Source organism: Tursiops truncatus, chromosome 16, assembly GCF_011762595.2.
Source record: "Tursiops truncatus isolate mTurTru1 chromosome 16, mTurTru1.mat.Y, whole genome shotgun sequence".
Lineage (NCBI taxonomy): Eukaryota > Metazoa > Chordata > Mammalia > Artiodactyla > Delphinidae > Tursiops > Tursiops truncatus.
The window spans coordinates 1,017,771-1,041,092 of NC_047049.1; the positions used below are offsets into that span (position 1 = coordinate 1,017,771).

Sequence of the window (23,322 nt, forward strand, 5' to 3'; positions counted from 1 at the left end):
TGCATACCCCACACCCCACGGTGCCCCTTTTTCCTCTCTCTGCATCTGCACAAAGGCTGGGCTGGAACTGACACAGGGGCTGCTTCTGGGGTGCCTGCCGCAGTCAATGTTGGGGTAGGAGGGCCTGGCCACCCTCTGCCCTCCCCCAGCCCAGGCCTGTCAGGAGGCCGTGGGTTCCGAGTCAGGACACTCGCTGTGAAATAGGGCAGGGATGGGGGCTATTCTCCAGCTGTGAGGCCCAGGGACCCTTTTCTGGTCGCCTGGGCCCAACCTGGGGGTGAGATGCTCATCCCCGGCCCCTTGCTCCTGCAGAAGGAGGGCTGGTTGGGTGATTATTTGGGGAGGGAAGGAAGGCACCAACCTCAGGGGATGAAGTGGCCAGAGCCCAGGCCCATGGCTTTGTGCTTCTCCAGTTTGTGGGGAAAGAAGTAAGATGATCCCAGCCATCCGAGGAGTCTCCTGCCCCCCGGACCCTCGGGTGGACCTGGAGGATGGGGTGGGTGGGAGAGCAAGAGAGTGGTTGCAGGGAGGACAAGTACCGTCCTGGGGGCCCTCGGCCTTGCCTCTTTTCCCGGGCCCTGTTCTCAGGCCACCCCAGTGACGCCACCTCGCCCAGCCTCCCCCCGCTGCCATCTGAGTGAGAAGCCTTTGCTTGCAATTGCTATGGCAACGCCTCGGCGGGTGGCAAGCGATCCCCCTCCCAAGTGCTGCTGTGGCATCTTGCTGAGCTAACCCAGGAGGAGCTGTCTGGGGTTCCGTGCATCCCTTATGGTGGAAACGCCGTGAGGAGGGGGCAGCTGTGGCCGAGGGTGTGGAGGTGTCGGGTTCTGGGACTCGAACCTGGCTGTCCACAGCCTCCACCGGGGCTGCTGGAGACAGCTTTGCCTGCAGCCCGTCCTCGGCCCTGTGATCCTGGTGTTTACGCTGGCGGCGAGGGCTGTGCTCTGGCCCTTGCCATCACCGTCCAGCTCCCTGACCAGGCTCGAAGCCCCTTCTCCTGAGATGTCCAGGCGCCGATCTGGGCTCTGGATCTCAGAAGCCTGTGCCTGCGTGCTGTGCCCCGGACGTTCGGCCCAGCCTCCGTGTTCCCATCACACCCTCGACTGCGACCACACAGGTGGTCTCGGGGGGCCGTGGGCAACATCGTTGAAGGCAAGCCGTCCTGCCGCCCGCCCCCTCTGCCCGCCCCTGCCCACTGCCCACTCAGGGCAGGGCCGGTCCATGGCTGCAGCCCAAGCAGATGTCATGGATTTGTCCCCATTGTCAGAGAGCTCCGCCCCCAGACCTTCGAGCAATGGTGTTTCTTGACTCCATTAGTTGGGACATACGTTGGCTTGATATTAACTTTTTAAAAGAAATTAGAGTAAAGTACACATGACATAAAATTACCGCTTTTAAGCATACAATTCAGTGCCATTGGGTACATTCACTCTGGTGTACAGCCATCATCACCTGGGGAACTTTCTCATCGTCCCAAACGGAAACTCTGTCCCCATGAAACACTAACTCCCTGCCCGCTCCCTGAGCCCCTGGTAACCTCCAATCTACTTTCTGTCTCTGTGAATCCAGCTAATCTATGTATCGTGTGTAAGTGGAATCCCACGTCGTCACTGGCTTCACTCATTTAGCTTGATGTCCTCCAGGTTCATCCATGTTGTAGCCTGTGTCAGAATCTCCTTCCTTTAGAGGCCGAGTAGCATTCCATCACGTGGACGGGCACATTTTGCTTCTCTGCTCGTCCACTGATGGACTGGATTCCTTCCACCTTTTGGCGAGTGTGAATCGGGCTGCTGTGAACCCGGGTGTACAGACACCTGTTTGGGTCCCTGCTTTCAATTCTCCTGGGTGCACACCCAGCGGTGGATTGCTTGATCATATGGTGCCTTGTGGTATTTTAATAGTAGAGCTTTAGCTGTGATTGTGAGGGGGGGTGGGGTGGCGCCCTCGGGTGGTGTGGGGTCTCGGCCGAGGCTCAGATGCAGGCACTGGGTCTGGAGAACGCTTCCTGGACTGAGCTGACAACCTGTCCCCGTGGGACCAAAGGCCCAGGTCAGCCTGCCTGAGAGCCCAGGGGGGCGGAGGCCTGGGTGTGCAATTAACGTTATGTTTTTACTTTGCTCTCATTTTTTAGAGATTACCTTTTATGTTAAATTTAATGATTATATAAGATACTTGCATGATGTCAGGTTAAAATCTGTAAGACAAAGTATAGCCTCCACTGCTGTTCCTTCTGTCCTGTTTCCGCCTTCCTCCTACAAATATCCCTTTGTTTTTTTTAACATGTTTATTGGAGTATAATTGCTTTACAATGGTGTGTTAGTTTCTGCTTTATAACAAAGTGAATCAGCTATACGCATACATATATCCCCATCTCTCCTCCCTCTGCGTCTCCCTCCCTCCCTGAATATCCCTTTTGGAAAAGCTTGGTTTCTGTTTCCATTGGTTTCTTTTCACTATATCCGCATGGCCTGCTTCTTAAGTGCCCGGTCGCCTGCTGTTCACACGCTCTCTACACTTTGCTTCTGACTTGACGGTGTTTCTGGAAGGCATGCTCTTCGTTCAGAACCACCCCGATCCCTGCCCTTTGCAGCCGCACAGCCCGCCACGGGGTGGGCATGCTGGCAAGCTCCCGTGGCTGCAGCAACACACACGCGCCACCTGACAGTCGTGGAGTCAGAAGTCTGAGACTGGTCAGCCCTGGGCTGGAGTTGCAGTGGGGCAGGGCGGGGCCCTCCTGCAGGTTCGGGGGAGCACCCGTGTCCCACCTTTTCCAGCTTCCAGAGGCGCCACGTTCCTGGGCTTGTGGCCCTGCCTTCCTGAGAGCTCCGCTCCTTTGTCACCTCTTCTCTGACCTCCCCCCCGCCACCTCCTCTGTCCCTTCGAAGGGCCCGGTGGTTACTCTGGGCCCACCTGGATCACGCAGAGCAACCCCTACATCTCACCCTCCTTCACGTACCCCCATCGGCAGGGTCCCCTTAGCCACATGAGGTGGCACGTCCGCAGCGTCCAGGGGTTGGGACGTGGGCACGTAGGGGCCCGTCGTCCTGCTACCACATGTGTTCCTGGTGAGTGTCAGGCTGCTTCCTAGCTTTGCGACCACAGGCGGGGCCGCGGGTATCATGCCTCACGCGTGACCCGGCGCGTCTTCCAGTTGGTTCCTAGAAGCGGGCTGTGTGGGATGCAGGACGGATGCACGTGTGATGCCGCCAGACACGCCAGCCGTCCGTGGGGCTTGTGCGCCCCTGGGCCCCTGCCCAGGGCTGCTGCCAGGGCTGGGCCTCCGCCAGCCCGACAGGTGAGAAATGGCATCTCGCATTTCTTTTATGACAGGCAAGGTTGAGCATCTTTTTAAAGTGTTCGAAGACCATTTTCACACCCTTTGTCCCCTTTTCTCCTGGGCTGATGGTCTTTTTTATTTTTAAAGCCTCATTATGTTGGTGATATTAACCTTTTATCTCTCAGTGAGTTGCAGATGTTTTCCCCGTTTATTATTTGTCTTTCACCTTCGTTTCTGTGGGTTTTTCCTTGTGTGTAGTCGTGTCTGTCGGTCTTCCTTGTTGCTTTCAGGTTTGGGGCCACAGGGATGTGTCCCCCCTTCTAGCTGTAGAGGACCCCATCCTGTTTCCTTCAGCACGTCTGTGTTTCCCTAATCATGTTAAACCTATCATGCATTTGGAATTCATTCTGCCTTGTAAAGTGTCATGAATGGATCACATTACATCTTTTCTTATGTAGCTGTTCGGTTATCCCAACGCCATTTTTTCATAAAAAGTCTATTTTGTCCATAAATTTGAGACGCCGCCTTTGTTATGTACTAAGTATCCTTTGTTATGTACTAAGTATCCTTATGCCGTGGGGTCTATTTCTGGATTTTCCCTCCTGCCCCTTGGCCTGCCTGCCTGTTCCGCTGTAGGACCGCACGTTATCACGGAAGGTGTATATACGCGCTCTGACACCTGGTCAGGGCTCACGTCCCTGCCTGGCTGTTCTTTTAAAGTTTTCTTCTTGGCTATTTTTACTTGATTGTCTCTCCCTATGAATTATGTGACCAACTTGTCAGCTCCAGGAAAAAAAATCTGCCAAACGTGTAAGCAGTGTTCAATTAAAATGAAAATTACCCCCCGCCATTCGTCCCCAACTATTCCAGGCCTTGGAGGCGCTGCTGCGGCCAGTGGCATGTCACACGGAAAGCCCGGGGCTGCCCTGGTGCCCTGGGATCTACAGACTTTATTCCTTTTCATGCTTAGATCTAATTCCATTTCTTCTTTGTCTGTCTTAAGTCGATTATGGGAGGACGCAGCTCAGAAGCCGAGACCAGTTCCATTTGAGGAAATGGTTTCATGGCACCGATGCTCTCAGCCTTGGAGGCTGCTCGTAAAATGCCAGAGGCTTGCTGGCCCTTTGCTGCTCTGTGTGAGCTGCGGCCGGGGTCCCTCTGCACCAAACCCCAGCGCTTTAAACGGCCTCTGATTGGAGCCTCTCCCGTCGGGGGCTCTGCGGAGCCCGCAGGGGCCTGGCCCACTCGGCCTCTTCCAGCTGGGCCGCTGGGGGCCTAAAGCCCTTTTCGGCTGCCCCTCCAGAGAGCGTTCGGATGCCACTGACTCTAAGGGGAAGCCCAGCACCGGCTCAAACAAACGTGAATGTGCCCGGCGGCCGTGGGCCTCCGGGGGCCGGTCTGGGCCGCTGGGGCCGCGCTGGCGCCCCCTGGCCTGGGTGGGACAGGGTGGTGAAGGAGCTCAGGGTGTGGGCTGGACTGGGGCCGCCTGGACAGGGAGGCGGGAGGGTGCCTGGGGGAGGCCAGTGGGAGCCGGGCGGGCCAGTGCCCGCAGGCGTGGTCACGGACACTGGCAGGAAGCAGGATGTTCTCACGGCCGTGACAAAGCACCACAACTGGGCGGCCTCAGACAACAGAGGTGTGTTCTCCCGTGGTCTGGAATGGAGGTGGCCGCGGGCTGGCCCCTCCTGGGGCTGGAGGGGAGGCCGGGTTTCCCCTCTCCTCCCCTAGGGTTTTCAGCTGGACCTGAGAATTAAAGTGACGTAAGGCAGAGGAACGGGAGAAAAGCGTACACAGTTAATGTAAGTTCACATTCAAAAGCATACACATTGTTTAACGTAAGTTTTGGATGACGCTGGAGCCCTCGTAAGGAAATGAAGACCCAGAGGAGGCAAAACCTCAATGTTTCTGTGCTGTGGGTCGGACAAAGCGGCGACGTGGAAAGGTAACTAGAGTCCGTGGGAGGCCGAGGGAGGAGAAAACATGCTTCAGCAAGGCCTGCTTGCACAGAATTCTCCCGGCCTGGACTGAGGATAAGATCGTCCACATGGGGTGATTCCCTGGTTGCAGAGGGAAAGGGGCGTGCAGGTGCCCATTGCCCTGCTGCTCTGTGAGGGTCGTTGGCTGGAGGCGATCGTGGCCAGAGTGCACCTTTCAGGGCAGTGGGCCCCAACACCCCCCGTCGGGAAGAGTCACAGCTGTGAACTGCTGCATGTCTCAGTGAACCAGTTTCTCAGTCCTGAGAACAGGTCAGTTTCGTTAAGCAGTCGTGTCTCATTTTAGGAGGCGGCGTTGGAGGGCCTTCGTGCAGAAGTGAGGCCTTTGCATGGTCTGAGCGATCAGCATTTAATGGGAGGTACTTCTGTGGAAACAAAGGAAAAGCCAACTGTCCAGCCGGGCCTGAGTCCAGAGGGTGGTCAGCCGCGGGCACTTCCAGGAGGGTGGTTTCTGTGCCTCCCCGGAATGGGGAGGGCAAGGGCAGCTGGTGGCAGTTCTGCTGCTTTTCCTGGGCTGCAGTTGGGACGTGGCCATGGCGTCGGGTGAGCTCTGAGCAGCCCCCAGCCAGCACCAGGGGGATGGTCCACGTGTGACCTGTGTGATTTCTCTGAAGTTTATACTAAGTCGTCAAGCTTCAGCTTGTAGGGGAAGTTTTCATTTCTCATGATTCCAGGTCAGAAGGGTAGGAGAGAAATTGGAAATGTTAATTGCTGACAAAGAGACGTGGCCGTTGGACACCCCACAGGGTGTGCTGTACTGTTACTGAAACAGAGTTCTGTCCCTACAATCACCCCCATTCATTTATTTATTTATTATTTTATTATTACTAATTTTTTGTGGTATGCGGGCCTCTCACTGCTGTGGCCTCTCCCGTTGCGGAGCATGGGCTCCGGACGTGCAGGCTCAGCGGCCACGGCTCACGGGCCCAGCCGCTCCGCGGCATGTGGGATCTTCCTGGACCGGGGCACGAACCCGTGTCCCTTGCATCGGCAGGCGGACTCTCAACCACTGAGCCACCAGGGAAGCCCCCCCATTCTTAATAGAGATAATGGAAGATTAGTTTGTTTGCAAAATCAGTCTGGTTTCATTAAACTTGGCCTGATTATTGATATCAGTGCAGCAAGAGTAGATTGAACATGTAGGTCTTCTAAGTCTGCTTTGCTGGAACTTTTATGAGGAATTCCAGATTCGACTTTTAAAAGCCTCTCGAGGCTAAGAAGCCAAGCCAGCAACTTGTCACCAGGCTGTACCTTCGGTACCCGTGACTTTGGGTGCGCTCCTCTCTTCTCGATGTCCCCAGACCTCCTGAGATCCCTGGACCTGCTAAGAAGTGACCTTTACTCACTCGTGAGGACATGAGCCCCGTACACCAGGCGCTAGGCCACAACCTCCCGGGCTCCACAAGCTTTGCTCCACAGGGTCCACCTTAGTCTGTGGTCAAACCTGATTCGAGTGTCAGGTGTTTTCGCTGTAAACATCTTTGTCCCAAGCAGTTTCCCTGCACATCTAATTGGCCGTAAAAGATAAAATAACCGGTTGACAGTTTGGTTTGACAGTTGGGTTTCAATGCCGTAAAAGCCAGATTGCAAAGTACACTTGAAAATAACAAGTCAGTCGGCAAATTCTTCGTGGGCACAGCCATCCCTGCCACCCGTCAAAACCAAAAGTTTCCCAAACTACAGCAGATGTCAAAGAGGTGGCTAGTAATTCACAAGAGTCTTGGAGAGCATTAATTACCAATCCCGTAGCTCATTTAGATCCAGTGTCTCACGCCATCTTTCCCAAATGTATCATATGCAGTGTTGGAAGTTGGCAGAGAAAGGAGACTCAGCCTCCTCCTGTTCCCTAGAAAGAAAGGATTACGTGATTCCTGATGAGAATACATTTCTTGAAAGTGGTGAAACCTTTTTGCTGTTTGATGGTGGAGAACGTGATGTAGACAGAATTTGGGTGTTTGGCACAGAATCTGGCCGAGATGATTTGGAGAAATACAAGGGCTGAGCGTGTGATGGAACGTTTCCGTGTAGCCCAGATATGTCCTACTAGTTATGTACATTCCATATATTGGTACAAAACAGCAGCGTCCCTTGTCTATTCATTTTTCTTCCAGGGAAATCCAGAGAGAAAGCAGATTTTTTTATATCATAAAGAATTTACATCCAACATTAAATCTTGAATCCTTAATGGTTGGTCGACTTTTAAGAAAGGAAGTTTCATTGCTTTTTCTAAGCTATACCCAAATACAACTATAATCATGAATCTACACACATGTTAAATGTATTCAGATCTTTCTTGCATTTTTATTTTTTACAATAAAATCCTTAAAAAATTTTGCTATTAATTTTCATGTTTCATTAAGTCTTTTTAAATGTCTCTCTTTGTTTTACTTTTATTATTTTATCTTTTACGGCAAAATCGTATTATGGCCAATCAGTTGTCTCTGCTTGCAGCAAAGATTCTTATGGTGAAAATACCTAGAACCGCTTGATCCCATGTACATCGTTTTGAAATATGACATTCCAGTGGAAGTCTGGTAACATAACCAATGTTTTAAATTAAATCCTGTTACAAGGAGAACATATTCTATTGACCCTATATGTAAATAACTATATTGTCATGGAAACAGGACATTTAATAAGAGTTTCTGAATTTTGCAGGGATCAGGGAAAAGATAAATGTCTCAGTTCTCTTTACAAAGGTATACTTTTCCAGATTGCTTAAAGAGAAGGAGAAAAATAATTTCTTAAGCCTGGAAAACAGAACATTAAAAAACCAGCAATGCTTCAAACAAAAAGTCATAAAAATGATAATCATCTTCCTGAGTTCATTTAGTCCCATGTAATTAATTCTCGTTTTCCTTGATCTTGGATTAGTAGTTTTATGAACCCATCAGTTTTTCCACTAGATTTTAGAAAGGCTCATCTGGTTCAGTGGTGTGGTTTTAGTTACCAGAAACCTGTATTCCAGGGTCCTTGTCAGAGTTCTTTCCGTGAACTTTTTAAAGATGAAGCACTTTTGTCTGAAGTTCATTGTAAAAGCTTTCAGGAAAGTATCAGAGTAAAACAGTAACTATGTGTAAATGACTGAAGTTGAAGAGTAGCCATGGTCAGAGATCTGATGAGTTTATTGCAAAAATGATGCAATTGACATGGAAATTTGGTTATTTCTGTGGCATATAGTATTTTAAGATAATACTTGGAATTATGACTGATTATATAGAGAGTGAGGACACTGAAAAATTTCTAACCATTTTGTATAACTTTGGAAACACTTATACATAAGTAACATATACCCATACAAATATAGAGAAGATTTATCACCAGTTTTAATTTGACAATATTTCCCATGTAATTTAACATATCAAATATGCCTAATTAGTTTAATATCTCTCTTTTTATAAGGTAAGATAATAAATCTTTTGAGATTCTCCAGGGGCCCCCTTGAAAATCCCAAACTTAGTTCAAGGTCGAAAAGACTTTATTTTGAATTTGATTTGGGGAAGTTTGTAAAAGATGTCAAAAAGTTGAAAACACGATTAAATAAGATTGCAGGTCACTATGAAACAATATTTAGCCATTGAACCTAAGTGACAAAGTTTTTTTTTTTTACATCCTTATTGGAGTGTGATTGCTTTACCATGTTGTGTTAGTTTCTGAAGTGACAGAGATTTTAAAGGCAAATATAGGAAGTCATATACTTGAGGATAAAGAAAATGTAGTGCTTTTGATATTGAGAAGAGTCCGTTTTTCTAAGTAATCAAAGATGTGATAAAGGCAACACGAAGCCCAGGAAACTGTTTGGTTAAGACACAGAATCTTTGTTTTCTAGGCAGATTACTCAAAAGGTAAAGAAAAACCTTTTATGACCTCTTTTTTATGACATGCTATGGGAAGATTAAATGAAAAAGAAGACACAGAATGTCATGTCTAGTCCTAGGACTAGACAAATAAGCCTTTATATAAATTAAGTATTTCTAAAACTCTCAGAAATACAGAAACTAATCCAAATGTTTTTCAAGTTCATGTGATCTGGGATAATCTTTGGTAAATAAAAGTTAAGTCTTTAAATGGCTACCTATTTTAATGTGACTATAAGCCAATGAGACTTTTCATGGCTTAAAACCAGTCAGCCTTTTGTGACTTAACCACGGACACAGAGGCGTCCCGGAAGAGGGCACAGAAGGTGCGGCCCTCACCAGGACCCAGAGCTTCTCCCAAGGTCAGCCCAGAAGAGCAAAGCCCGCCGTGTCACAGGTGGTCAAAGACAACTCGGCCTCTCCTGAACTGAGCACCCTGTGAGCTGTGCTGCTGGACAGGCTACGCGGAGATGTCGCAGCACAGACAAGGCAGTCTGGGGGGAGCTGGCAAAGGTCCGTATGGCTCTGAATGACAAGTGACACGCAAGACACAGGACGGCAGTGACCACTCCTGGGCACTGTATGTCCATGGATGACCCACGGACTCCCAACACCACGCCCCCCAGAGTCACGTTCGCAGACCAGCTCTCACAAGTGTCTCCCTCCTGCCAGCCTGCATTCGGAAGGAAAGAGCCAGGAGGAGTCTCTACCGCCCGCAAGGGGCTCTGGCCAGCGATCCCGCAGCTCTTGTCAGCTCTCCCAGGAACCCCTCGCTTATTTTCATTTCGAAAATTTCGACTGGCTTTCAAAACAATAATGTTAAAAGTGATCTAAGGCTTCCCTGGTGGCACAGTGGTTGGGAGTCCGCCTGCCGATGCAGGGGACGCGGGTTCATGCCCCGGTCCAGGAGGATCCCACATGCCACGGAGCGGCTGGGCCCGTGAGCCATGGCCACTGAGCCTGTGTGTCTGGAGCCCATGCTCCGCAACGGGAGAGGCCACAACAGTGAGAGGCCCGCGTACCGCAGGAAAAAAAAAAGTGATCTAGAAGGGATTTCCCTGGTGGCGCAGTGGTTAAGAATCTGCCTGCCAATGCAGGGCACACGGGTTTGAGCCCTGGTCTGGGAAGATCCCACATGCCATGGAGCAACTAAGCCCATGCGGCACAACTACTGAGCCTGTGCGCCACAACTAATGAGGCCTGTGTGCCTAGAGCCCGTGCAACAAGAGAAGCCACCGCAATGAGAAGCCTGCGCACTGCAACGAAGAGTAGCCCCCGCTCACCATAACTAGAGAAAGCCTGCGCGCAGCAACGAAGACCCAGCGCAGCCAAAAAGTAAATAAAGTTAAGTAAATAAATAAATCTTAAAAAAAAAGAAGTGATCTAGAAAATGCAGAAAGTTCAGGAAAAAATCACTGTCCTGAGGCCGTCTTCACTGACGTCGGCAGCACCCTTTCTGGGCTTCTCTCTGTCCTTCCTGCATGGCAGCCCCACGCAGCTGCAGCGGGCTCCCGCCCTTTTTGGGCCGGTGTGGTCCTCAGCACACAGGCCCTTCCTGTCCTGTCGGGCCCAGGTTTCCCCCCACCAGGCAGGGCCGGGTGATGCTGAGGCCAAGACCAGCTCTAACAGCTTCCTCTGGATCCAGAAACCTCAGACCACGGATGGCCCCCCCTTCTGCGATCAGGCCACCTGGTGGGCACATCGGGGATTTCCATTTCCGGAATTTCACTGCATCTGGAAAATCGGGCCAGGTGGCTCGGCGGTGGTGCCTTGAGCTCCTCTTGGTGATGAAGGTGCTGCCGGGCTGCACCACAGCCCACGGGAAGCTGGCGCTCTCCTCCCTGGGGCAGCGTCCACTAGAGCGCGTGGCGTTGCACTGGCTGGTCTGTGTGATCAGAAGCCGGCTGGCAGCTGGAGCTGGAGCTAATGTTATTCTGGGACGTGGTGTTTCTACATCAGGGCTCTCTGGGAGGGAGCCGTTGGCCTTGCATCTCAGCAGTGGCAGAATTTTACTTGTGTTTCTGGCCCACGTCTGCATAACAGCCCATTTTCTTGCCCAGATTGGCAGCCTACAAAGGTAGCACCCATCAGCCCGGTCTCCCAGCTCCAGGCCAAGGGTGGGAAGGAGGCTGAGGCTTCACACTTAAAAGGGCTCGGGGGCCTTTCCCTGCAGCTGAGGTAGGTAGGGCTCTTCTTCCTGCTGAGCGATGGAATCGTGCGGAGCTTGGGGGCAGCCCCAGGGGCAGGCACTGGCCTTCAGCGCTCCCAAGGGACTCAGCCAGGCTGACAGCCACGGAATGTGCCCCACGGCATGTGCAGAAGCTCTGGGGTTCTTCTCCCGTGGCCTCGGCCAGGAGCCCCTGTGGGGCAGCCCACCTGCCCCTCTGGGGCCCTGCCGGCCGCTTCCTTCTCGGCCCCTTGGATCTTTGGCTGGGGGGCGGTGGAGAAGTCTAGCGCCTCACCCCAACCCTGCCACAGGCTCAGAAGTCCTGAGAAGGCATTTGGAGAGCAGATGTGACAGGCTTTTAACTGGTGTCATTGCACTTTACCAAACATAGTTACGTAGCCGCCCAGGCCCGGGTCTCCGGCTCCCCTTCGTCAGTCTGCATTTCTGGGTGACATTCTCCGGCCAGGACCGGGCACATGGAGACGCACGAACGTACATTAAGTCAAGCCCGTGCTGTCCCCGGGCAGCTTGGAAGGTTCTGGGTGTGCGTCCCCAACGCCCAGGGCAGCCAGCTGGGGAGAGTGCTCTGGCCATCCCAGGGCAACCTGGGGGCCGTTTTGCTGAAATGAGAGGAAAGATTCAGAAAGGCTCACTGTCCTAAAATCCGTGGCCTTTGGGGGCCTTGCAGTGTGGCCACCGCCCTGGCTTCTCTCCTGGCCAGTCTCCGGCCCACAGGGCCTGGCGTACTCAGTGTCAGGTTGCCCGTTACGGCCCAGGGCAGCCCTGGTTGCCCGTTACGGCCCAGGGCAGCCCTGGTTGCCCGTTACGGCCCAGGGCAGCCCTGGTTGCCCGTTACGGCCCAGGGCAGCCCTGGTTGCCCGTTACGGCCCAGGGCAGCCCTGGTTGCCCGTTACGGCCCAGGGCAGCCCTGGTTGCCCGTTACGGCCCAGGGCAGCCCTGGTTGCCCGTTACGGCCCAGGGCAGCCCTGGTTGCCCGTTACGGCCCAGGGCAGCCCTGGTTGCCCGTTACGGCCCAGGGCAGCCCTGGTTGCCCGTTACGGCCCAGAGCAGCCCTGGCAGCTTGGAAAGCAGTGTTCCATGGCAGTGACGCCGACCCTCGTCCGGGCCCCTCAGGGCACCTGAGGGCTGAGTGGCTGCATTTGTTACATTGTTGCTGTAACGAGTGACCACCCTCGTCCGGGTCCCTCAGGGCACCTGAGGGCTGAGTGGCTGCATTTGTCTCCTGGGGTTGCTGTAACGAGTGACCACCCTCGTCCGGGTCCCTCAGGGCACCTGGAGGGCTGAGTGGCTGCATTTGTCTCCTGGGGTTGCTGTAACGAGTGACCACCCTCGTCCGGGTCCCTCAGGGCACCTGGAGGGCTGAGTGGCTGCATTTGTTTCCTGGGGTTGCTGTAACGAGTGACCACCCTCGTCCGGGTCCCTCAGGGCACCTGGAGGGCTGAGTGGCTGCATTTGTCTCCTGGGGTTGCTGTAACGAGTGACCACCCTCGTCCGGGTCCCTCAGGGCACCTGTAGGGCTGAGTGGCTGCATTTGTCTCCTGGGGATGCTGTAACGAGGGACCACCCTCGTCCGGGTCCCTCAGGGCACCTGTAGGGCTGAGTGGCTGCATTTGTTTCCTGGGGATGCTGTAACGAGGGACCACCCTCGTCCGGGTCCCTCAGGGCACCTGAGGGCTGACTGGCTGCATTTGTTACATTGTTGCTGTAACGAGGGACCACCCTCGTCCGGGTCCCTCAGGGCACCTGAGGGCTGACTGGCTGCATTTGTCTCCTGGGGTTGCTGTAACGAGTGACCACCCTCGTCCGGGTCCCTCAGGGCACCTGAGGGCTGACTGGCTGCATTTGTTACATTGTTGCTGTAACGAGTGACCACCCTCGTCCGGGTCCCTCAGGGCACCTGAGGGCTGACTGGCTGCATTTGTTACATTGTTGCTGTAACGAGGGACCACCCTCGTCCGGGTCCCTCAGGGCACCTGAGGGCTGAGTGGCTGCATTTGTTACATTGTTGCTGTAACGAGGGACCACCCACACGGGGTGGCTGAAGACAGCACACATTTATTCTCCTGGTTCTGAAGGCCAGAGCCCTGGCCTCAGTCTAACTGGGCTAGGATCAAGGGGCCCGCAGGGCCGTGCTCCCTCGGAGGCTGGAGGGGAGAGTCCGTCCTTTGCCTCAGCCCTCCTCCCAGAGCTGCAGCCCCTCCAGGTGTCACGTTTCCTTCTGCGTGGCCTGGATCCCCAGATCCACGTTGCAGCCCAGCCCCCAGGGTGATGGTGTTTGTGATGGTTGGATGAGGTCGTGAGGGAGGGGCCCCCATGATGGGAATGGAGTCCTTGTAAGAACAACAGGCCAGAGCTGGCTCACTCTCTACGCGATGTCACCGTGCGAGGCCACGCGAGGACACGGTGAGGGGCGCCACCTGCGAGCCAGGAAGCACCCTGACCTCGGACGTCCAGCCTCCATGGAATACATGAGAGAAACACCTGTTGTTTGAGCTGCGCAGCCTGTGGCGTTCCGTTGTGGGGCCAGAGCCGAGCAAGACCCTCTTCTGTCTCCGCTCTGCCCCCGCCGCCCCCGCGAGGACCCTGTGATTACGATTAGGGCTGCCTGCACCTGCCAGGACCGCCTCCCGCCTCGACATCACCAGCTTAACCATACCTGCAGCGTCCTTTTTGCAGGTGATGTCACATGCCCACAAAGTCTGGGGACGAGGATGTGGACGGACATCCGTGGGGGCCATCGTTTAGCTGGTCACAGCAGGGAACACGGCCCTGGGTGGACTCGTGCACACAAGGCCCGGACTTGCCCTTGACCACGACCAGTTGGCAGAAGCCTCTTAGCCACCGTCCTCACTGACCCCTCACAAGCTCGCGAGCCAGATGGAGAAACAGAGGGTCAGCCAAGTTCAGAGGCCACCGGCCAGCCAGTCGGAGTGGACAGGCCTGAGGGGAGGGACAGGCCCAGGAGGCAGAGCCCTCTGGCCGGGGAGAGAAGCTGGGGGGACATCAGAGCTGCCCTTGCCCACCCACAGTCCGGGGCTCCTTTCTGCACGCGCCCTGTCGCCGGCGGGGCTGCGTGGTTTCACAGCTTCGAGACCAGGTGGGCGTCGTTGGAGGCCTGAAGCGATGTGGGTCTCAGGCCGGCGCCCCAGCCCCACCCCTCCAGTCCCCGGGGTGGGGTCTTCCTGGGGCGTCGGCCCAGGTGACGCAGCTTCAGGCAGCGCTCCGTGGGCGTCTGGGTGGCCGTCGCAGCCCCTGGTGGGGTTTGTGCCCCTGGGTTCGAGGTGGGGCAGTGTGGGCTCGGGGTGTGCCGAGCTCAGCCATGAAAGATGCCCCCTCTGTGCCCGTGGGCGTCACCTGTGAGCTCTGCCTCTTGGGGCTCCTGACATGGCCTGTGGGCAGCGCGGGACTGAGCGTGGAGTCACCTCGAAACCGCAGCTGTGCCCGTGAGGGTCACTGTAGCGGGTAGACGTGGGTGTGCAGGACTCTGGCTGTCTCACCACGTGGGTGCGCCTGGGCCTCGGGCGTCTGCCACTAGGTGGCGCCACGATGACGCTGCAGGAACGAAAGCCAGGGAGGGGCTCGGCGTGCCCTGCCCCCAGCCCCAGCGGGGCTGCTCTGTTTGCCCGAGCAGGTCTGGCTTCTGCCTATATGGGTGTGTCATCTCTACACTGTTTGCATTGAATAATGTAGCTTGACCTTTTCCCTTGGCGTTTTTTAAGTTGTCACACGTCATTAAAAGTATTTATAAATATTATTCCAGTGTCTGTGTGATATTTCATTGCTCTTACTTGCCTGTGTCCATAAGGATGTTGGATGTTAAGGTGGTTTGAAAGTGTGTTATACAGTTTGTTCACCTGTGAAGAACATCTTTGGAAAAGTCACTGCGTTTCTAAGATGCGTTCCTGCGTGAGGGACGTGGGTTTCACCCAAGGGTTGGATCCAGCAGGTTTGGCCCAAGATCTGGTTCCCGTTGAGATGTCTGATCAGTGCCAGGCCACCTGCCTTTGGGTGAGGCATCTGGGACAGTCCCCCACCCATCTGGAGCTCCAGGATTTTCCACTTCCTCCGGGTCTCTGGCTGTCACTCCTTGAAGATCTGGAGACTGAAGTCTGTGGGAAATGCCTTGGGGTTATCTGTCTTGGGGGGATGGTGTCTCCGCTTGAATGGGGGGCGTGGCACTGGTTCTGCAGCCCAGTATTTTGTTCTTTGACCCTGGTTTCCTTTGTCCGGGTTCTGACTGATGCTCCTTGGCCACGAGGGACCCCAGGCCGAGTTTCTCCTTATTCTGTGCTTCTCACTCCCCTCTGCATCCTGGTCTCTCTGCAAGCAGTTAGCCTCGTGTTGGCAGTGTCGACACTGCTTACTGACATTGCAGCTCGCTGCTCAGAGGGTTGGGATTTGAGCTGTGCAAGGGCCCCACTATCTGAGAGCGTCCCTGTTGTGATGGGGACGGTGGCCTGTGCTTGGTGGGAGCAGCAGCTCTTGCTTCTGGGCTCCCTGGGTGCAGGGCACCAAGCGGAGCGTCCTCTCGTTCATGCCCCATCAACCCTCCGAACCAGTCACTGCCCCAAGCCCTGGGAAGGGGGAGCCCAGGTCTCGGCCCGTGAGGGGCGCGGGCACCATGCAGGCCTAGCCACCCCTGGCATCTGTGCTCTCAGGCCGGGTCCCCCCGGCTTCAGTCTGCACAGGAGACTTATTCCCGCCAAGGACGTGAAATCCGGTCATTTCAGTGTTGTTACGGCCGCGGTACGCGTCCCGGCAGCGGTGCTGACGTGCTGTCTGCCCCCAGGTGTGCATCGTGCAGAAGCGGGACACGGAGAAGATGTACGCGATGAAGTACGTGAGCAAGCGGCAGTGCATTGAGCGCGGCGAGGTCCGCAACGTGTTCCGGGAGCTGGAGATCCTGCAGGAGATCGAGCACGTCTTCCTGGTGAACCTGTGGTGAGCTGGCGGGGGTGGAGCCCTTCTCCTGCCCTGGGCACCCTCCCCCTCCGCCTCCCCTCTCTCCCCCCTCGCCTCCCAGTGCCCTGGGAGGTGTCCACACATACACACACATGGCACTGACGCAGGGCTTTCTGGCCTGCAGGAAGCCCGGACTAGGTGTCCACACACACACACACACACACACACACGCACACACGCACACGCACACACACACGCACACACACATGGCACTAACGCAGGGCTTCCTGGCCTGCAGGAAGCCCGGACTAGGTGTCCACACACACACACACACACACACACACACACACACACGCACACGCACACGCACACGCACACACACGGCACTAACGCAGGGCTTCCTGGCCTGCAGGAAGCCCGGACTAGGTGTCCACACACACACACACACACACACGCACACGCACACACACATGGCACTAACGCAGGGCTTCCTGGCCTGCAGGAAGCCCGGACTAGGTGTCCACACACACACACACACACACACACACACGCACACACACACACGCACACACACATGGCACTGACGCAGGGCTTCCTGGCCTGCAGGAAGCCCCGACTTCCCCACAGAGGATGCCTGTGACACATGAAGTTTCTGGCACTGAAGTCCGGGAGGGAGACTTTTAGCGCCTGAATCTGAGTTTCCTCCACAGACTGGGCACCAAGACCAGCTGAGGGGTGGGGGGCCTGCAGTGAGCTCAACCCCTTCCGCTCTCCCTGCAGTCCTGCGAGCCCCTAGAATGAGACCAGTGTGGCTTCTGGGGGGAAGAGGGAGGAACATGACATGAAAACTTAATTCTTTGTAACTTTACTCTTGAGACAAGAGCCAGCTGATTATCTGAGAGCTCACAGCAGAGATTACAAAGTGGACGGAGGTCCTTAAACCATTGTTTTCCTACTGCCACCATCTTCATCATCTCACCACTGTCTTCTTCTTTATCACCTTCATCCCCAAAACCATCCTCAACATCACCACCGTCACCACCATCACCACCGTCACTACCGTCACCACCGTCACCACCATCACCACCGTCATCACCACCATCACCACCGTCACCACCATCATCACTGTCACCATCACCACCACCATCACCGTCACCATCACCACCGTCACCACTGTCACCATCACCACCGTCACCGTCACCACCATCACCATCATCACCACCGTCACCACCGTCACCATCATCACCGTCACCGTCACCACCATCACCGTCACCATCACCGTCACCGTCATCACCATCACCATCACCACCGTCACCATCACCACCACCATGATCACCATCACCACCGTCACCGTCACCAGCATCACCACTGTCATCACCATCACTACCATCACCATCATCATGATCACCATCACCACCGTCACCACTGTCATCACTGTCACCACCGTCACCACCATCACCACCATCATCATCACCGTCACCACCATCACCACCACCACCGTCACTACTGTCACCATCATCACCACCGTCACCACCATCACCACCACAACCACCATCACCACCACAGTCACTACAGCTGCCGGCTAGAAGCTGATCCCTTGCCCAGCCCTACCTGAGCATTTCTCCTCACTGTCTCAATTTCTTCTTTAATGACCCTCTTTATCCCCTTTTTGGAGAAGAGGAAACCAGGGCATTAGGAAAATGGCCCAGAGACAGTGCTGTGTTCCACTCTCCATCAGTCAGCCATGGGCATCTCTGTCCCAGCTGGGCACCTCCCATGGGGACAGGCCTCTCTGTCTTTCCTGAGGGCTCTGGCTCCAGGTGGCTCCTTGGGCAGGGCCCCTCTCCTGGGGGTGCCTGGTGGGGGGTGGCCTTGGGGCCAGGGCTCTTATAGGTGTGGCAGGAGCTGTGACTCTGGTCCCCCAGCCGTGCGCATGCCAGGTCCTCCCACGGTGCCCACAGGTACTCCTTCCAGGACGAGGAGGACATGTTCATGGTGGTGGACCTGCTGCCGGGGGGAGACCTGCGCTACCACTTGCAGCAGAACGTCCAGTTCTCTGAGGACACCGTGAGGCTGTACGTTTGTGAGACGGCACTGGCCCTTGACTACCTGCGCAGCCAGCACATCATCCACAGGTGTGCACACCTGACGGGGCGGGCGCCGCCCCCAGCAGGACCCAGACGGGCTGCTGCGTGCTCTGCCCCGCCCTCACCCGCAGCCCTGCCCCGGCTGTGGCACCGGGCCCGTCAGTGCCTGGCTCTGAGGCCAGCTCCGTGGCTGCACATGTGATGGCCGCCTGGGTGGGTCCTGTCTGAGCGTCCCCAGCTGAGGCTGGGCACAAGGGCTGGTGGCCTTCCTGGGGTGGGGAGGGGGGCTTCACCTGGTCTGTTCAACTGCAGTATCCCTGCCCCCGCCCAGCAGGTGCCCTTGTGCCCATCTGCCATGTCTTTGGCAAATGCAAACTAATTTTAACATTTAACATTCAAACTAATTTTAGCATCTGAAGGCAGATGAACTGAGAAAGATGAAGCTGCCACAGGATAAAACACAAAATCCCACGTGGTAGAAAGTGAAGTAGACATGATTCTGTGTTTCTGCCTGTGGGATTCTGTTACCTGGTCACGGTGCAGGACCGAACGTTTACTGAGTGCCGAGAGGTTGGGAAGGCGAGGCCTGAGGCCAGCTGGTGGAGCCACAGACCCCCAGTTGACAATTCTGCGCAGCTGCGGGGCTCTGGGAGAGGGCCCCGCCTCGGGGGTCCAGGCGAGGGGGTTCTGCTTTCATCCTCTGGGGGCTTCGGTGCCCCTCGGCGTCCAGTGCTGGGCATTCTCCCCGCCGTCTGGCCTCAGGAGGTGAAGGGCTGGGTGCACCCAGCTCTGCCATGGGGAGGGGGTCTTAGGACCCAGCTCGTGGGAACCCCCAGCCATGCCGGAATCTTTGGACTCATCTCCCTGCTTCCTGCTCTTTCTACAGAGACGTGAAGCCCGATAACATCCTCCTGGATGAGCGAGGTGAGCCTAGGCGTGTGAGCCCAAAGCCACGGAGGGTGTGCGCCCCTGCCCGCAGGACACATCCCCTTGGGACAGTCATGCCGTCCTCTCTCCTCGCAGGACATGCGCACCTGACTGACTTCAACATCGCCACCATCATAAAGGATGGCGAGAGGGCGACTGCGCTGGCCGGGACCAAGCCGTACATGGGTGAGGCTCGCCCCTCCCAGCCCGCGGCCCCGCCAGCCTGCCGGCCGGTCTCCTCCCCTGGCCTGTGGCTGGTGCGGTCGGGTCACTGACCTAAAGGCACAGCAGCAGGGGACGGTCAGGCTAAGAACAGCCAGGCCTGATCCGTGCAGAAGAATCTGAGTGACGGGCGTGTATTGTGGGTCTGATAATGAGATAGCCCACCGCCCTCGTCAGGCTGTGGGACCGGGATTTGAACCAGGCGGTCAGTGGGGAAGGACGGACTGACCGCCGAGGGCAGCTTCCTAGTTCAGCTCTGGCGGCAGCCTGGTCTCTGGGCCTGTGGTCACGGGCCCTGCGGTTACCGGGGCTGGGGTCACGGGCCCTGCGGACACCGGGGCTGGGGTCACGGGCCCTGCGGACACCGGGGCTGGGGTCACGGGCCCTGCGGACACCGGGGCTGGGGTCATGGGCCCTGCGGTCAGGGATGCTCAGCTCCTCCTTCCCTCCCTGGAAAGCTCCGGAGATCTTCCAGTCTTTTGTCAACGGTGGGACTGGCTACTCCTTCGAGGTAGACTGGTGGTCGGTGGGGGTGATGGCCTACGAACTGCTGCGTGGATGGGTACGGAGCTCCTGCGGCCCGCGGGCTCAGTCCCCAGACCCTGAGCTAGCTGCGTCCCCCCGGGGTGGCCCCAGCTCCCAAAGGGGTGAGGCTGCCCTCACCCCCAGGTGCTCAGGGCAGTCTGTGCTTTCCGTCAGCGAGGCTGCATGCCGGAGGGGGCTGGGGGCAGGCAGAGAACCGTCCAGCAGGGCTGCCCCCTCGGGACTTCCCGTGAGGCTCATGTGCGGGTGGGCCCCTGTGCTATCCCCCAGCTGCCGCGGCCCAGCCAGCGCTGGAGCCCCGGAGGCTGGGGGCCTCGTCAGGTCACCACCTGCCCTTCCCACCTCCTCGTCCGGGCCTCCGAGGACTTGCCCTGGAGAAGGCCCTAGGCAAGGCAGCCCCCTCTGCCCTCTGCAGCTGGTCCACCAGGCCCAGGCGCCCTGGGGGCGCTGTGCGTCCTTCCCAGCCCGCTGGCAGCCTCTCGGGTCGCCCCCCCCGGCTGCACTGCAGGCTTGGCCTCCTGGGCTCTTCCCTGGGCCTGCACCAGGGGCTGGGGGCAGGTAGGGTGCACCTCGGGTGGCCCTGGGTTCGGGGAGGCACCGCTGCAGCTCTGCCTCTGCTGCCCAGAGGCCCTACGACATCCACTCGGGCAACACCGCGGAGTCCCTGGTGCAGCTGTTCAGCACCGTGAGCGTCCAGTACGTGCCCACCTGGTCCAAGGAGATGGTGGCCCTGCTGCGGAAGGTGAGCCGCCCCTCCCGGCCCGGCCGGACACGTGGGGCTCGACGGGCATCCTGTCCCGAGGGTGGGCAGCCTGGAGGCCCTGGTCCGGAGAAGGCATCTGGTTCGCGCCTTCTGCGTCTTGTGTGCCTCTCCGGCCGGGCTTCCAGCGGTCACCCGCTCCTTGTCCTGCTGTAACAGCTCGGCCCACGTGAGCACTGGTGCATCTGAATTTAATCCTCACGACCTGGTTGCGCGTCACAGATGCCCAGACTCAGGGCAGGTCACCCCATCGTGTGTGTTGGAGGGAGGGTGTGTGGGGCTGGGTGCCGGGGCCGCCCTGCTCTGGTCCCCTCTGCCCCATGCCTCCTGCTGGAGGTGGGCAGTCACTGGCCTGGCCAGCCCCCTGCGGGGAGCAAGCAGAGAAAACCCCAGAACCCCCGTGCATCCCAGGTCCTGAGCGCGAGTCAGCAGCGGCCCGGGGACCTCAGCCTGGTGGGGACCTCAGCCTGGTGGGGACCTGGGGCTGTGGCGTCACCACCGGAGTGCCTCCCCTGGGGTCCAGGTCCGGGCCGGGGGGCCGCTCCTCGGCTGGCCAGCCAGCTCTCCACTCGGAGAGCCATCCCTCAAGCACACTGGGGCGTCGAAGCTGGGTCAGGATGGGTGAGGGAGGGCGCGCTGGACGTTTGTGGCCCGGCTCACCCCCACCTCCCGTCTCCTGGCCCCGGGGTCCTGCTGGGCAGGTCCTGGCCCCTGCCCGGAGACCTTTGGCCCTGGAAGTGTAGCCAAGCAGCTAGAGGCCCTCCCCCAGCCCCCGAGAGGGGCTCTTAACACAGCCTTCGCCCCGCGCAGCTGTGCCCACAGCAGCCAGGTGGGTCACGCGGCGGGACCTCGGCCGCCGCGGGCCCAGGCCGGGGGTGAGGAGGGTCCGCACACCAGGCTGGGGAGCCTTGGACTGGGTCTCTGCTGTTTCCCCCGGAAAAGGCGATGGCTGTGATGCTGGTCACGCACGCACGGCTGCCCTGGGGCCTCCTGGGGCCGTGACAGCCACCATCCTGTCGGGCTCCAAGCGGGAGGGCAGTGAGCCAGGCTGCTGCCTGCTGATGGCTCCGGGGAGACCTGCTCCGGGGCCGGTGAGCGCCGGGCAGACCTGGGCCCTGGGCAGGCTGACCGGGGCCTTGTTCCAGCTGCTCACCGTGAACCCCAAGCACCGCGTGTCCAGCCTGCAGGACATGCAGGCGGCCCCCGCACTGGCCGATGTGCTGTGGACCGAGCTGAGTGAGAAGAAGGTGGAGCCCGGCTTCGTGCCCAACGTAAGCCCGCAGGCCCAGGGCGGACGGGGTGGGCGAGGGTGGCCGGGTGCCGGGCTCAGCACCGTCCTCCACAGAAAGGCCGCCTGCACTGCGACCCCACGTTCGAGCTGGAGGAGATGATCCTGGAGTCGCGGCCGCTGCACAAGAAGAAGAAGCGCCTGGCCAAGAACAGGTCGCGGGACAGCAGCAGGGACAGCTCCCAGTCGGTGAGCTCGGGCCCCGCGCCCAGCCCAGCTGCTCCTGCCTGCCCTTCGCTCCCTCCTCTGCAGGGCGGGCACTGGCCGTCGGGGTACGAGGGTGCCTCCTGCCTCACCCAGCTCTGCTGTGGCTGCGTAGGGCCAGGCTCTGCCCCCGTGGTCACGGGGCCACCTGTGTGCGTGCGTGCACGCACGCTTTTGTGCATGTGTGTGCGTGCATACGCGTGAGTGTGCGTGTGCGCGCGTGCGTGTGCGTGTGCATGCGTGTGTGCAAGTGCATGTGCGCGTGCGTGCATGCACGTACGTGTGAGTGCATGTGTGTGCGTGTGCACGCGTGCATATGCATGTGTGTGCACATGCGTGTGGGTGTCTCTGCCTCCTCTTCGCACGAGCACACCAGTGACAATGGGTGGGATGCGTAGTGCAGGTGACCTGCCCTTTACTTGACTGGTGGCATCTGCAGGGACGTCGTTTCACATTCTGAGGAAATGGGGCCAGGACCCCACCCTGGGGGACATGGTTTAACCTGTCAAAGCCCCCATCCTGCCCCAGGTCAGCTGCTCTTGGAAGTGGGGGGCGTTCCCGGGGAGCAGGGGATCCAGCCTGGACCCGTCCCTGGGGTATGGCCAGCGTTCACAACACAACTAGGGCTGCAGGTGTGGATGGTGGTGGTCACAGCGGGGACACTGTATGCGCTCGGCAGTCCCCCAGCCCCCGGACCCGGCCGAGCCTGTGGGGATGTCCTGGGATGCAGCCTCTCACACCTGGGGGGCCTGTGCTGCCCCCGGCCTGGGTCCTGGGCAGAGAGATGGGTGTCAGCCTCTTCTCACTGCGGTGAAAGGCCAGGATGGGGTCTTCCCTGGAAGCCTCAATTTCTCAGTGAGAAGGTGGGTGGGCTCCCATCCCCTCCCCTGATGGCAGCCCCTGGTGCCGGCAGGGGCACTGCAGGTGTGGAGCTGTCCTTGATTTCCTGTTGGTCTGACTTTGTTCTTGCTATCGGGGTGGGAGTGATGGCTTTGAGTTCTTTATATGAAAGAGCTGAAGTTACATTTCTTATTTCTGTTTTTTATTATTGATCGATAAGAGTTATTTATTTA

The 23,322-nt window shown here is 57.3% G+C and overlaps 1 protein-coding gene across 5 annotated transcripts in view; it reads left to right on the top strand.

Moving 5' to 3' along the window:
- STK32C (serine/threonine kinase 32C) overlaps window positions 1-23,322 on the top strand; it is an 82,674-nt gene that overhangs the window by 52,232 nt on the left and 7,120 nt on the right. For 2 of the 5 annotated variants that reach the window (XM_033842179.2, XM_033842180.2), the window contains 8 exons: window positions 16,106-16,257; window positions 18,180-18,353; window positions 19,192-19,229; window positions 19,329-19,418; window positions 19,913-20,016; window positions 20,623-20,739; window positions 21,903-22,028; window positions 22,103-22,234. In XM_033842179.2, the coding sequence (XP_033698070.1) occupies window positions 16,106-16,257; window positions 18,180-18,353; window positions 19,192-19,229; window positions 19,329-19,418; window positions 19,913-20,016; window positions 20,623-20,739; window positions 21,903-22,028; window positions 22,103-22,234 (933 nt within the window). The other 3 variants (XM_033842181.2, XM_073793787.1, XR_004522586.2) reach the window with 3 other exon arrangements.